The sequence below is a fragment of the Lepisosteus oculatus genome, chromosome 7, assembly GCF_040954835.1.
Source record: "Lepisosteus oculatus isolate fLepOcu1 chromosome 7, fLepOcu1.hap2, whole genome shotgun sequence".
In the NCBI taxonomy this organism is placed as follows: domain Eukaryota; kingdom Metazoa; phylum Chordata; class Actinopteri; order Semionotiformes; family Lepisosteidae; genus Lepisosteus; species Lepisosteus oculatus.
The window spans coordinates 880,558-895,945 of record NC_090702.1 but is presented as its reverse complement, the minus strand read 5'-3'; the positions used below and the strand labels follow the sequence as shown (position 1 = coordinate 895,945).

General features: G+C 55.1%; 2 protein-coding genes across 2 annotated transcripts; both read left to right on the top strand.

Moving 5' to 3' along the window:
• The first annotated feature begins 465 nt into the window (after positions 1-465).
• ccndx (cyclin Dx) lies at positions 466-4,805 on the top strand. The gene is made up of 4 exons (XM_069191923.1): positions 466-1,023; positions 2,739-2,954; positions 3,042-3,377; positions 4,424-4,805. The coding sequence occupies exons 1-4, from the start codon at positions 826-828 to the stop codon at positions 4,607-4,609; spliced, it is 936 nt and encodes a 311-aa protein (XP_069048024.1). The 5' UTR covers positions 466-825; the 3' UTR covers positions 4,610-4,805.
• A 949-nt stretch (positions 4,806-5,754) lies between these two features.
• Positions 5,755-12,944, top strand: nucb1 (nucleobindin 1; the record flags this gene model as incomplete). Its single annotated transcript, XM_069191885.1, is given in 6 exon segments — positions 5,755-5,859; positions 8,500-8,629; positions 8,805-8,912; positions 10,088-10,220; positions 11,837-11,940; positions 12,759-12,944. Coding segments are annotated over 6 exon segments (717 nt in total), but the record flags the coding sequence as incomplete, so codon positions are not given.
• Between the last annotated feature and the right edge of the window lie 2,444 nt (positions 12,945-15,388).

Sequence of the window (15,388 nt, the reverse complement as noted above, 5' to 3'; positions counted from 1 at the left end):
AGGACTGAAAGACTGAAACTGGGAAAATGAATCTGTGAATCATACAATTACAATGATGGGACATAAAAATGATCAGTGAGCCTTCGTACCAGTTAATTTGACCATTACTGGTAGATCAAAAAGATTTCTCAGTGAATGTGTGCATCCCCGACAGACTTTTATATTAAAAATTAAAAGAAATAATAATATAAGAGGTTAAGTTATTGACAAATCTGTTTGCCTGTTCTTTTCAACAAAACTTCCAGATCTCTTTCCGAAGTGCTGGACGAACAGCCAATCGCAGAGAAGCTGGAGGAGAAGGCGGAGCAGGAGGGTGGAGGCTGTGGGAGAGGTGAGCTAACAACCAGCCAATCACAGCAAAGCTCAGGGAGGGGGAGGGGCAGGGGGCGGAGCTCGAAGGAGAGGTACATAAACAGATCCCAGGGCTGCCTGGGGTCAGTGTACATCAGGTCACAGAGACAACCACTGACTGACACAGGAGGGACAGGACAGGACAGGAGACTCACACACTGATAGCCTCGCACACACACACAGTGGTCAGCTCAACACCAGAGTGGGACAGACACTGGACACACACACTGACAGACAGGAGGCTCACACACTGATAGCCTCGCACACACACAGTGTTCAGCTCAACACCAGAGTGGGACAGACACTGGACACACACTGATAGCCTCGCACACACACAGTGTTCAGCTCAACACCAGAGAGGGACAGACACTGGACATACACACTGACAGACAGCAGACTCACACACACTCTCGGGGACAGGCAGACACACAGAGACATTTCCATCAGAAGCCTCTCTCTCTCTCTCTCTCTACGATGTGGGACTCGCTGCAGTGCGGACAAGTGCCTGTGGGGGGCGCTGTTAGGGCGCACTGGGACCCCTGTGCCTCGGGGGACAGAGTGATGGAGACCCTGCTGATGACGGAGGAGAGATACCTCCCCTCTCCAGGCTACCTGGCCTCTGTCCAGAGCGAGCCCAGGAACAGACAGCTGCTGGCCAACTGGACGCTGGAGGTACTGACCGCGTATCCGTCTGCATGTGGACTGACAGTGTGTCCCCCTGCGTGTGGACTGACAGTGTGTCCATCTGCGTGTGGACTGACAGTGTGTCTGTCTGCGTGTGGACTGACAGTGTGTCTGTCTGCGTGTGGACTGACAGTGTGTCCCCCTGCGTGTGGACTGACAGTGTGTCTGTCTGCGTGTGGACTGACAGTGTGTTCCCCTGCATGTGGACTGACAATATTACCCTTATAGTCTGGAGCTACAGTCTGCGGTTATATTACAGTTACAGTCTGGAGACACAGTTACAGTTACAGTCTGAGTTACGGTCTGTGGTTATATTACAGTTACAGTCGGAGTTACAGTCTGCAGTTATATTAAAGGTACAGTCTGTTACAGTTAGAGTTACAGTCTGGAGACACAGTTACAGTCAGGAGATACAGTTAGAGTTACAGTCTGGAGACACAGTTAGAGTTACAGTCGGAGTTACGGTCTGTGGTTATATTACAGTTACAGTCTGAGCTACAGTCTGCGGTTACATTACAGTTACAGTCTGGAGACACAGTTACAGTTACAGTCTGAGTTACAGTCTGCGGTTATATTACAGTTACAGTCTGTTACAGTTAGAGTTACAGTCTGGAGACACAGTTACAGTCAGGAGATACAGTTAGAGTTACAGTCTGGAGACACAGTTACAGTCAGGAGTTAAAGCCACAGTCCAGTTACAGTAATAGCTACACTCAGAAGTTACAGTTACTATCTGAAGTTACAGTTACAGTGGCAGTAATGTTACAATTACAGTCCTGGGTTATAGTTGCAGTCTGAAGTTACAGTTACAGTTGCAACCTGGAATTACAGCTGAATCTGAAGTTACAGTTACAGTGTGCAGTCATATTACAGTCCTGAACAAGCTGTCCAGTATTCAGTATGCACTTACAGCATTCCTTTATTCAACAGTTACATTCTGGGGTTATATGACATTTATAGTCTGATGTTACAGCAATATCTGTGTGCTCAGTGTGCTCAGTGTGCTGTGTGTGTGAGGCAGGTCTGTAGGGCTGTGTGCTCAGTGTGTGTGTGTGTGAGGCAGGTCTGTAGGGCTGTGTGCTCAGTGTGTGTGTGTGTGAGGCAGGTCTGTAGGGCTCTGTGCTCAGTGTGTGTGTGTGTGAGGCAGGTCTGTAGGGCTCTGTGCTCAGTGTGCTGTGTGGCAGTGCTGTAGCTCTGTGCTCAGTGTGCTGTGTGTGGCAGTGCTGTAGCTCTGTGCTCAGTGTGCTGTGTGTGGCAGTGCTGTAGCTCTGTGCTCAGTGTGCTGTGTGTGGCAGTGCTGTAGCTCTGTGCTCAGTGTGCTGTGTGTGGCAGTGCTGTAGCTCTGTGCTCAGTGTGCTGTGTGTGGCAGTGCTGTAGCTCTGTGCTCAGTGTGCTGTGTGTGGCAGTGCTGTAGCTCTGTGCTCAGTGTGCTGTGTGTGGCAGTGCTGTAGCTCTGTGCTCAGTGTGCTGTGTGTGGCAGTGCTGTAGCTCTGTGCTCAGTGTGCTGTGTGAGGCAGTGCTGTAGCTCTGTGCTCAGTGTGCTGTGTGTAGCAGTGCTGTAGCTCTGTGCTCAGTGTGCTGTGTGAGGCAGTGCTGTGGCTCTGTGCTCAGTGTGTGTGTGTGAGGCAGTGCTGTAGCTCTGTGCTCAGTGTGTGTGTGTGGCAGTGCTGTAGCTCTGTGCTCAGTGGCCTCTCTCCCTGCAGGTGTGCTGTGACAGCCAGTGTGAGGAGGGGGTGTTCTCCCTCTCTCTGGCTCTCCTGGACAGGGTGCTCTCCGTGTTGCCGGTGCGCCCCGACTCCCTGCAGCTGCTGGCCGCCGCCTGCCTCCTGGTGGCCTCGAAGCTGAGGCAGAGCGAGGCGCTGGGGGCCCGGGCGCTGTGCGCCGCCTCCGGCCTGGCCTTCCTGCCCCAGGAGCTCCGGGTGAGTACCCCCCCCCTGCCCCGCTCGTCCGCGCGGCCGCCCGCCCCCCCCCGCGCCGAGGTCCTGACCCCCCGTCTCCCCCCCCAGGGCATGGAGCGCGTGGTGCTGACCGCGCTGCGCTGGGATGTCGCCGTGGTGACGCCCCACGACTTCCTGCCCCACTTCCTGTCCGCCCTGGGCCTGGGAGGGCAGCAGCAGCAGCAGGAGGAGGAGGAGGAGGAGCAGGGGGGGGACTTCCTGCCCACGGTCCGTCGCCATGCCGACACCCTGGTGGCCCTGTGCGCCTGCGACGCCCGCTTCCTGGGCCTGCCGCCGTCCGTGGTCGCCGCGGCGACGCTGTGCTCCGCCCTCGGGGGGCTGGGCTACGGGGGTCCTCGCGAGGGGCTGGCCGCGCGGCTGGCCCGACTGTGCCGGACCGAGCCGGTGAGTGTCTGATCGCGATCGACTCGTTAAGCCCTCATGACTCGTTAAGCACTAATGACTCGTTAAGCACTCATGACTCGTTAAACCCTCATGACTCGTTAAGCACTAATCCCACAGCCTGCATATTTACAGGCCGACACAGGCAGAGCTAGATAGGAAAACACGTGGACACCCGAAAGAGGACTGATCAATGATAGATTTTTGATAGATGATTGATCGAGATGCTGACTGATCGATGCTGGGTTGAGAGGCTGATTGATTGATGATTGATAGGTGATTGATCGGGAGGTTTGTCAATGGATGATTGATAGGGATGCTGATTGACAGCGTGTTGATAGAGAGGTTTATTCAGAGATGATTGACAGAGGGTCTGATTGATAGGTGATTGGTAGAGAGGCTGATTGATAGAGGTTTATCGATAGATGGTTGATTGAGAGGCTGATGGATTGATGATTGATAGGTGATTGATAGAGAGGTTTATCGATAGATGATTGGTAGAGAGGCTGATTGATTGATGATTGATAGGTGATTGATAGAGAGGTTTATCGATAGATGATTGGTAGAGAGGCTGATTGATTGATGATTGATAGGTGATTGATAGAGAAGTTTATCGATAGATGATTGGTAGAGAGGCTGATTGATAGGTGATTGATAGAGAGGTTTATCGATAGATGATTGGTAGAGAGGCTGATTGATTGATGATTGATAGGTGATTGATAGAGAAGTTTATCGATAGATGATTGGTAGAGAGGCTGATTGATTGATGATTGATAGGTGATTGATAGAGAGGTTTATCGATAGATGATTGGTAGAGAGGCTGATTGATAGGTGATTGATAGAGAGGTTTATCGATAGATGATTGGTAGAGAGGCTGATTGATTGGTGATTGATAGGTGATTGATAGAGAGGTTTATCGATAGATGATTGATAGTGATGCTGATTGACAGATGATCGACAGGTGATCGACAGAGAGACTGGGAGATGGATAGCTGAGCAGGCAGAGACCCCGGTACTAACAGGGCTGCCTGTGTGTGTGTGTGTTTCAGGCCATGCTGCAGTTCTACTCCGAGCAGGTAGAGGGCGCCCTCTCTGACCGCCTGCACCCGGGGCAGCAGCTGGGGAGGGAGAGGGCCAAGGAGGGAGAGGGCGCGGGCGCCAGGCACATGAAGGAGGGAGCCGTGGAAGGAGGGAGGGCCAGCACCCCCACCGACCTGAGGGAAGTGGATTTCTAAGCCCCGGCCCTGCTCCGACTGCTGTGCTGCGGCTCGGCCAGGAGGGGGCGCTGCGAGGACATCGGGCGGCTCGACAGGGCCGGGACGAGGAGCTCAGTGACGTCACCTCCTCGCCTGGCCTCCGTGTGGGAAGAAACAGCCCCCACCGTGTGGCCGAGAAGAGAATTGCACTTTGTGTAACTTGTGCTTTGCCTTGTACTGAATTATTATTATTATTATTATTATTATTATTAACAACGATCATTAGTATCGTTCTTGTTCTCATGATTTGAAACATTCCGTTGATTCTGCGGTAATATTTATGTGTTTATTTATGGGCATTGTCCCTATTGCGTTGTTTTCTTATTTAAGTATTTATTGCACGTGTTGCCACTTGTTATTTATCAACCATTTGTATTTATTTGAAATTGTGGAAGTAACTGTGACTCTGCGTTGATCGTTGAAAGTATAATTGGTGTCTCCCCCCGGGGTGTGATGTAAGTCTCCTCGATGACTCGTGACAGATTCTCTATTTTTGAATAAATTACTTTTTCATGGAATCTGCGCGCGCTGTCCACACCCCGCTCTGAGGAGGTATTTCTGCGCAGATGCCTGTTAATGGTTTGGTTAAAAACACACACACACACACACACTTTCCTCTCTTGGTATTTTTACTCCTACGAATTTCGTAGTTTCCTTTTTCATGGCAACAACAATAGTATATACATTTCACACTGGAGTACATATACTATCATCAAAAAAGATGAAATGAGGTACCGGTGAGGAACTCTCAGGTTTCATATTCTTAACTTTAAAAAGTAGTCTGGAGATGTGCCCTTATATCTATCTTAAACTACGCAGGGCAGTTGGGCGGAGCGGTGGCTCTGTGGCTCAGGATCTGTGCCTGTGACTGGGAGGTTTGCCAGTTCAAATCCGCGACCGGCAGAGGAATCCTACTCCGTGGGGCCCCTGAGCGAGGCCCTTCAGCCCAGCTGCTCCAGGGGCGCTGTACAATGGCTGACCCTGCGCTCTGACCCCCAGCTTCTCTCCCTGTCTGTGTGTCTCCTGGAGAGCGAGCTGGGGTCTGAGAGAAGACACATTCCTCATGCAAGAAATTGTGCGCGTCAACACTCGTCCATACGGTAACCCTCCCCCCTCCCCGGGCTGCGGGCTTCTCGCGAGAAGAGCAGAAGCCCCGGAGCTGGACGCGTCCTTATGACGTCACAAGTTCCAGCAGGTCCCGGGTGGAGACGCGGCCCGTGTGTTGACAGGTGAGTCAGGGAGAAAGAAAGGTGGGAGTCTAAACAGTACCGACAGCCCGGTACCGTCCGGGAGACGGAGGGGAGCGGGGCTGCCGCCGGAGCAGGGGAGTCACGGTGTGCCCCGACAGTGTCTCCCCCTCCACCTGCTCGTGTTGGTCGGTCATTGTGAAGAGTCCTGTGCGGAGTCGGCAGCCCTGGCTCAGTCGTGTCAGCTGGTGGGGGCTGACATTTATAGTCTGATGTTACAGCAATATCTGTGTGTGAGGCAGGTCTGTAGGGCTGTGTGCTCAGTGTGTGTGTGAGGTAGGGCTGTGTGCTCAGTGTGTGTGTGTGAGGCAGGTCTGTAGGGCTGTGTGCTCAGTGTGCTGTGTGTGTGAAGTCTGTAGGGCTGTGTGCTCAGTGTGCTGTGTGTGTGAGGTCTGTAGGGCTGTGTGCTCAGTGTGTGTGTGTGAGGCAGGTCTGTAGGGCTGTGTGCTCAGTGTGTGTATGTGTGAGGCAGGTCTGTAGGGCTGTGTGCTCAGTGTGTGTATGTGTGAGGCAGGTCTGTAGGGCTGTGTGCTCAGTGTGCTGTGTGTGTGAGGCAGGTCTGTAGGGCTGTGTGCTCAGTGTGTGTGTGTGTGAGGCAGGTCTGTAGGGCTGTGTGCTCAGTGTGTGTGTGTGTGAGGCAGGTCTGTAGGGCTGTGTGCTCAGTGTGTGTGTGTGTGTGAGGCAGGTCTGTAGGGCTGTGTGCTCAGTGTGTGTGTGAGGCAGGTCTGTAGGGCTGTGTGCTCAGTGTGTGTGTGAGGCAGGTCTGTAGGGCTGTGTGCTCAGTGTGTGTGTGTGAGGTCTGTAGGGCTGTGTGCTCAGTGAGCTGTGTGTGTGAGGCAGGTCTGTAGGGCTGTGTGCTCAGTGTGTGTGTGTGTGAGGCAGGTCTGTAGGGCTGTGTGCTCAGTGTGTGTGTGTGTGAGGCAGGTCTGTAGGGCTGTGTGCTCAGTGTGTGTGTGTGTGAGGCAGGTCTGTAGGGCTGTGTGCTCAGTGTGTGTGTGTGTGAGGCAGGTCTGTAGGGCTGTGTGCTCAGTGTGTGTGTGTGTGAGGCAGGTCTGTAGGGCTGTGTGCTCAGTGTGTGTGTGTGTGAGGCAGGTCTGTAGGGCTGTGTGCTCAGTGTGTGTGTGTGTGAGGCAGGTCTGTAGGGCTGTGTGCTCAGTGTGTGTGTGTGTGAGGCAGGTCTGTAGGGCTGTGTGCTCAGTGTGCTGTGTGTGTGAGGTCTGTAGGGCTGTGTGCTCAGTGTGCTGTGTGTGTGAGGCAGGTCTGTAGGGCTGTGTGCTCAGTGTGTGTGTGTGAGGCAGGTCTGTAGGGCTGTGTGCTCAGTGTGCTGTGTGTGTGAGGCAGGTCTGTAGGGCTGTGTGCTCAGTGTGTGTGTGTGTGAGGCAGGTCTGTAGGGCTGTGTGCTCAGTGTGTGTGTGTGTGAGGCAGGTCTGTAGGGCTGTGTGCTCAGTGTGTGTGTGAGGCAGGTCTGTAGGGCTGTGTGCTCAGTGTGTGTGTGAGGCAGGTCTGTAGGGCTGTGTGCTCAGTGTGTGTGTGTGAGGTCTGTAGGGCTGTGTGCTCAGTGAGCTGTGTGTGTGAGGCAGGTCTGTAGGGCTGTGTGCTCAGTGTGTGTGTGTGTGAGGCAGGTCTGTAGGGCTGTGTGCTCAGTGTGTGTGTGTGTGAGGCAGGTCTGTAGGGCTGTGTGCTCAGTGTGTGTGTGTGTGAGGCAGGTCTGTAGGGCTGTGTGCTCAGTGTGTGTGTGTGTGAGGCAGGTCTGTAGGGCTGTGTGCTCAGTGTGTGTGTGTGTGTGAGGCAGGTCTGTAGGGCTGTGTGCTCAGTGTGTGTGTGTGTGAGGCAGGTCTGTAGGGCTGTGTGCTCAGTGTGTGTGTGTGTGAGGTCTGTAGGGCTCAGTGTGCTCAGTGTGCCGTGTGTGTCAAAGCCTCAGGGTCAGGAGGTCCTGGTCCGTCACTGAGAGCTCCAGCTGTTCAGGGGGTCAGGAACTGGACCAGGAGACTCGAGCAAGGATCCTCCCAGTGTAACAGGACCGGACCTGAACCACTGGACCAGCTGTCCTCCTGGTCAAACAGGACTGGACCTGAACCACCGGACCAGCTGTCCTCCTGGTGTAACAGGACCGGACCTGAACCACCGGACCAGCTGTCCTCCTGGTCCAACAGGACCGGACCTGAACCACCGGACCAGCTGTCCTCCTGGTGTAACAGGACTGGAATTATTTTTTTCTGTTCTCTCAAGCACATAAGGACTTCTTTTTACTGAGTATAGATGAGCTGTCAGACCTGGAGTTACCAATCCAGTGACGGAGCAGTGGCACTGCGGCTCAGGATTGGCGCTTGTGGCTGAGAGGTTGCCGGTTCGAATCCTACTCTGTTGGGCCCCTGAGCGAGGCCCTTCACCCTGCTCCAGGGTGCTGTATAAATGTCTGACCCTGTGCTCTGACCCCCAGCTTCTCTCCCTGTCTGTGTGTCTCATGGAGAGCAAGCTGGGGTCTGAGAGAAGACACATTCCTCATGCAAGACACTGTATCTGGCCAATAGAGTGATCTGATCTTATCATATCAATCCCACATTGCAGCAGTGCATCAGATTCTGTTTAATTCCTCCTCTCTCTCTCTCTTTCCCCATCCAGAATGACTGCCACATATCATTGGCTGCTGCTGCTGTCAGTCATCCTAGGGGCGTGGTCAGTGCCTATTGATCGCAATCAGAAGCCGTCTGAGGACCCGCCTCCTCAGCAGGACAAACAGGAAGAGTCGCTGGTACTAGCTATGTGTTCGTCATTAAGGAACTACAACTCCCACTGAACACTGGGGCAGGTATCCTTCCCCATCCAGCAAGGGGGCCGCTGCAGAGGTTCATGGGTGATGTAGTTCTTTCCAGCCTGTTTGTCTGTGAGCAGTCTAGAGTGGGCATGACTTTCTTTCTGTGTCTCAGGACACGGGGCTGTACTACGACCGATACCTGCGGGAGGTGATTGACGTGCTGGAGACTGACCCTCACTTCAGAGAGAAGCTGCAGACGGCAAACACAGAGGACATCAAGGCACGGAGAGCAGATGGGTAGTGAGAGGGAGTGTCCAGTCAGTGTGTCTGTATGAACCCCTCTCTCTCTCAGTGCAGTGTTAATGTACTGGAGTGTCCAGTCAGTGTGTGTGTATTAACCCCTCTCTCTCAGTGCAGTGTTCATGTACTGGAGTGTCCAGTCAGTGTGTCTGTATGAACCCCTCTCTCTCTCAGTGCAGTGTTAATGTACTGGAGTGTCCAGTCAGTGTGTCTGTATTAACCCCTCTCTCTCTCAGTGTAGTGTTCATGTACTGGAGTGTCCAGTCAGTGTGTCTGTATGAACCCCTCTCTCTCTCAGTGCAGTGTTAATGTACTGGAGTGTCCAGTCAGTGTGTCTGTATGAACCCCTCTCTCTCTCAGTGCAGTGTTCATGTACTGGAGTGTCCAGTCAGTGTGTGTGTATTAACCCCTCTCTCTCTCAGTGCAGTGTTAATGTACTGGAGTGTCCAGTCAGTGTGTCTGTATGAACCCCTCTCTCTCTCTCAGTGCAGTGTTAATGTACTGGAGTGTCCAGTCAGTGTGTCTGTATGAACCCCTCTCTCTCTCAGTGCAGTGTTCATGTACTGGAGTGTCCAGTCAGTGTGTCTGTATGAACCCCTCTCTCTCTCTCAGTGCAGTGTTAATGTACTGGAGTGTCCAGTCAGTGTGTCTGTATGAACCCCTCTCTCTCTCTCAGTGCAGTGTTAATGTACTGGAGTGTCCAGTCAGTGTGTCTGTATGAACCCCTCTCTCTCTCAGTGCAGTGTTAATGTACTGGAGTGTCCAGTCAGTGTGTCTGTATGAACCCCTCTCTCTCTCTCTCAGTGCAGTGTTCATGTACTGGAGTGTCCAGTCAGTGTGTCTGTATTAACCCCCCTCTCTCTCAGTGCAGTGTTCATGTACTGGAGTGTCCAGTCAGTGTGTCTGTATTAACCCCTCTCTCTCTCTCAGTGTTAATGTACTGGAGTGTCCAGTCAGTGTGTCTGTATTAACCCCTCTCTCTCTCTCAGTGTTAATGTACTGGAGTGTCCAGTCAGTGTGTGTGTATTAACCCCTCTCTCTCTCAGTGCAGTGTTATTGTACTGGAGTGTCCAGTCAGTGTGTCTGTATGAACCCCTCTCTCTCAGTGTTAATGTACTGCAGTGTCCAGTCAGCTGACCCCTGTGTCTCTCTCAGAGCGGGAAGCTCAGTAAGGAGCTGGACTTCGTGGGTCACCATGTGCGGACCCGTCTGGACGAGCTGAAGAGACAGGAGGTGTCCCGTCTGCGGATGCTCTTGAAGGCCAAGCTGGACAGCACTGACCACAACAGTGAGTCTTACTGGCGAAAGTGCCTTCCTGTGGCCCAGTGGCCATTGGTCTTCCCCAGGTTTCTGTTCCTACAGGTCTCTTGATCTGTGTGTGGTGTAGTGTGAGACCAGGAGCTGCAGACTGCTCCAACATTCCTGCGAATTCGTTGATATAGATATTGATATAGATATAGTGTTGGGCTCAGGCTGCAGCCCTGTCTCACTCCGCGGCCTTGGGTGAAGAATTTGGTCCTTTTGTTTCTGATTTTCACTGCACATTTGCTCTCTGAATCCACTGATTTGATGATGTCGTACACTTTGCCCCCTGTGCCGCTGTGGAGAAGTTTTTTAAAACAATCCTTCGTGCCGAATCGAGTGAAATGCTTTTTTGAAATCGACAAAACAGGCACAATTTTTTCCTTTGTGTTTTTGGTGGATGCGTTTGTCTATCAGTTTGTGTAGGGTGTAAATGTGATCTGGTAAGAAGTCAATCTGACTCTTGCTCAGGACATTGTGTTCGGTAAGGAAGGCCAGTATTCGTGTGTTCAGGATACTGCAGAATACCTTCCCCAGGTTACTGTTCACACAGATGCCCCGGTAGTTGTTGGGATCGAGTCTATCTCCACTCTTATAGATGGGCGTGATCAGTCCTTGGTTCCAGGCTTTGGGGAAACATCCAGCTGTCATGATGAGATTGAGGAGTTTGGGCAGGGCTTGTTGCCGCTTTGGGCTGCTGTGTCTCAGCATCTCGTTGTTGACTCCATCTTGGCCACAGGCTTTGCGTGGTCTGAGGGCCTGGAGTTTGTCCAGTAGCTCTCTCTCTCTCTGCAGGTGTGCAGGTAGATCACACCTCCCTCTCTCTCTGTCTCTCTCTCTGCAGGTGTGCAGGTAGATCACACCTCCCTCTCTCTCTGTCTCTCTCTCTGCAGGTGTGCAGGTAGATCACACCTCCCTCTCTCAATTCAATTCAATTCAAGGTGCTTTATTAGCATGACCGATGGGTACAATCAGTGTTGCCAAAGCAAATAAAAATAATAAAATTAACATAGAACAAAACAAAAAATAGAAGTAAAATAAAATCTACAGATATGTTACAGACATTTACAACAAAGACATCTCTCTCTGTCTCTCTCTCTGCAGGTGTGCAGGTAGATCACACCTCTCTCTCTCTCTCTCTGCAGGTGTGCAGGTAGATCACACCTCTCTCTCTCTCTCTCTGCAGGTGTGCAGGTAGATCACACCTCCCTCTCTCTCTGTCTCTCTCTGCAGGTGTGCAGGTAGATCACACCTCTCTCTCTCTCTCTGCAGGTGTGCAGGTAGATCACACCTCCCTCTCTCTCTTTCTCTCTCTCTGCAGGTGTGCAGGTAGATCACACCTCCCTCTCTCTCTTTCTCTCTCTCTGCAGGTGTGCAGGTAGATCACACCTCCCTCTCTCTCTGTCTCTCTCTCTGCAGGTGTGCAGGTAGATCAAACCTCTCTCTCTCTCTCTCTCTCTCTCTCTCTCTCTCTCTCTCTCTCTCTCTCTCTCTCTCTCTCTCTCTGCAGGTGTGCAGGTAGATCACACCTCCCTCTCTCTCTCTCTCTCTCTCTGCAGGTGTGCAGGTAGATCACACCTCTCTCTGTCTCTCTCTCTGCAGGTGTGCAGGTAGATCACGCTACTCTGCTGAAGCAGTTTGAGCACCTGGACCCTCAGAACCAGCACACCTTCGAAGCCAAAGACCTGGAGCTGCTGATTGAGGCGGTGAGAGACAGACCAGGGGTGAAGTCTTGTGGGGTACACTGGGGGCCCCGCTGTGCTGGGGTACACTGGGGGCTCTGCTGTGCTGTGCTGGGGTACACTGGGGGCTCCGCTGTGCTGTGCTGGGGTACACTGGGGGCCCCGCTGTGCTGGGGTACACTGGGGGCCCCGCTGTGCTGGGGTACACTGGGGGCCCCGCTGTGCTGGGGTACACTGGGGGCCCCGCTGTGCTGGGGTACACTGGGGGCTCCGCTGTGCTGTGCTGGGGTACACTGGGGGCCCCGCTGTGCTGTGCTGGGTACACTGGGGGCCCTGCTGTGCTGTGCTGGGGTACACTGGGGGCTCCGCTGTGCTGGGGTACACTGGGGGCCCCGCTGTGCTGGGGTACACTGGGGGCCCCGCTGTGCTGTGCTGGGGTACACTGGGGTACACTGGGGGCTCCTCTGTGCTGTGCTACACTGTGCTACACTGTGCTACACTGTGCTACACTGGGGTACATGGGGGTACACAGGGGTACACGGGGGGCCCTGCTCTGCTGTGCTGGGGTACACTGGGGTCTCTGCTGTGCTGTGCTGTGCTGTGGTGGGGTACACGGGGGGCCCCCGCTGTGCTGTGCTGTGGTGGGGTACACGGGGGGTCCCCTGTGCTACACTGGGGTACACTGGGGTCTCTGCTGTGCTGTGTTGTGCTGCACTGGGGGCTCCCCTGTGCTGTGCTGTGCTGTGTTGTGCTACACTGGGGGCTCCCCTGTGCTGTGCCGTGCTGGGGTACACTGGGGTACACGGGGGTACTGACGCCCTGTCCCCCCCCGGCCGGCCCAGGCCACGCGGGACCTGGAGAGCTACGACGCGGCTCGTCACGAGGAGTTCAAGAGGTACGAGATGATGAAGGAGCACGAGCGGAGGGAGTATCTGAGAGGACTGGAGCAGGACAGGCGCCAGCAGGAGGAGCGCAGGCTGGAGCAGCTGAGGGAGAAGCACCGGGAGCACCCCAAGATCAACGCCCCGGTGAGGGGGTCAGGGAGATCGGGGCTACTGAGAGAGGGAGGGGGAGATCGGGGTTACTGAGAGAGGGAGGGGGAGATCGGGGCCACTGGGAGAGGGGGGGAGAGATCGGGGCCACTGGGAGAGGGAGGGGGAGATCGGGGTTACTGAGAGAGAGAGGGGGAGATCGGGGTTACTGAGAGAGGGAGAGATCGGGGTTACTGAGAGAGGGAGAGATCGGGGTTACTGAGAGAGGGAGAGATCGGGGTTACTGAGAGAGGGAGGGGAGATCGGGGCTACTGAGAGAGGGAGGGGGAGATCGGGGTTACTGAGAGAGAGAGGGGAGATCGGGGTTACTGAGAGAGGGAGGGGGAGATCGGGGTTACTGAGAGAGGGAGGGGGAGATCGGGGCTACTGAGAGAGGGAGGGGGAGATCGGGGCTACTGAGAGAGGGAGGGGGAGATCGGGGCTACTGAGAGAGGGAGGGGGAGATCGGGGCTACTGAGAGAGGGAGGGGGAGATCGGGGCTACTGAGAGAGGGAGGGGGAGATCGGGGCTACTGAGAGAGGGAGGGGGAGATCGGGGCTACTGAGAGAGGGAGGGGGAGATCGGGGCTACTGAGAGAGGGAGGGGGAGATCGGGGCTACTGAGAGAGAGAGGGGGAGATCGGGGTTACTGAGAGAGGGAGGGAGAGATCGGGGCTACTGAGAGGGAGGGAGAGATCGGGGTTACTGAGAGAGGGAGGGGGAGATCGGGGCTACTGAGAGAGGGAGGGAGAGATCGGGGCTACTGAGAGAGGGAGGGGGAGATCGGGGTTACTGAGAGAGGGAGGGGGAGATCGGGGCTACAGAGAGAGGGAGGGGGAGATCGGGCTACTGAGAGAGAGAGGGAGAGATCGGGGCTACTGAGAGAGGGAGGGAGAGATCGGGGCTACTGAGAGAGAGGGGGAGATCGGGGTTACTGAGAGAGGGAGGGGGAGATCGGGGTTACTGAGAGAGGGAGGGGGAGATCGGGGTTACTGAGAGAGGGAGGGGGAGATCGAGGCTACTGAGAGAGGGAGGGGGAGATCGGGGCTACTGAGAGAGGGAGGGGGAGATCGGGGCTACTGAGAGAGGGAGGGGGAGATCGGGGCTACTGAGAGAGGGAGGGGGAGATCGGGGCTACTGAGAGAGGGAGGGGGAGATCGGGGCTACTGAGAGAGGGAGGGAGAGATCGGGGCTACTGAGAGAGAGAGGGAGAGATCGGGGCTACTGAGAGAGAGAGGGGGAGATCGGGGCTACTGAGAGAGGGAGGGGGAGATCGGGGTTACTGAGAGAGGGAGGGGGAGATCGGGGTTACTGAGAGAGGGAGGGGGAGATCGGGGTTACTGAGAGAGAGAGGGGGAGATCGGGGTTACTGAGAGAGGGAGGGGGAGATCGGGGTTACTGAGAGAGGGAGGGGGAGATCGGGGTTACTGAGAGAGGGAGGGGGAGATCGAGGCTACTGAGAGAGGGAGGGGGAGATCGGGGCTACTGAGAGAGGGAGGGGGAGATCGGGGTTACTGAGAGAGGGAGGGGGAGATCGGGGCTACTGAGAGAGGGAGGGGGAGATCGGGGCTACTGAGAGAGGGAGGGGGAGATCGGGGTTACTGAGAGAGAGAGGGGGAGATCGGGGCTACTGAGAGAGGGAGGGGGAGATCGGGGCTACTGAGAGAGGGAGGGGGAGATCGGGGCTACTGAGAGAGAGAGGGAGAGATCGGGGTTACTGAGAGAGGGAGGGAGAGATCGGGGCTACTGAGAGAGGGAGGGGGAGATCGGGGTTACTGAGAGAGAGAGGGGGAGATCGGGGCTACTGAGAGAGGGAGGGGGAGATCGGGGCTACTGAGAGAGGGAGGGGGAGATCGGGGCTACTGAGAGAGGGAGGGGGAGATCGGGGTTACTGAGAGAGGGAGGGAGAGATCGGGGCTACTGAGAGAGGGAGGGGGAGATCGGGGTTACTGAGAGAGGGAGGGGGAGATCGGGGCTACTGAGAGAGGGAGGGGGAGATCGGGGTTACTGAGAGAGGGAGGGGGAGATCGGGGCTACTGAGAGAGGGAGGGGAGATCGGGGCTACTGAGAGAGGGAGGGGGAGATCGGGGCTACTGAGAGAGGGAGGGGAGAGATCGGGGCTACTGAGAGAGGGAGGGGAGAGATCGGGGCTACTGAGAGAGGGAGGGGAGATCGGGGCCACTGAGAGAGAGAGGGAGAGATCGGGGCTACTGAGAGAGGGAGGGAGAGATCGGGGCTACTGAGAGAGGGAGGGAGAGATCGGGGCTACTGAGAGAGGGAGGGGGAGATCGGGGCTACTGAGAGAGGGAGGGGGAGATCGGGGGCTACTGAGAGAGGGAGGGGGAGATCGGGGCTACTGAGAGAGGGGGGCAGGGAGATCGGGGCTACTGGGAGAGGGGGGTCAGGGAGATCGGGGCTACTGGGAGAGGGGGGTCAGGGAGA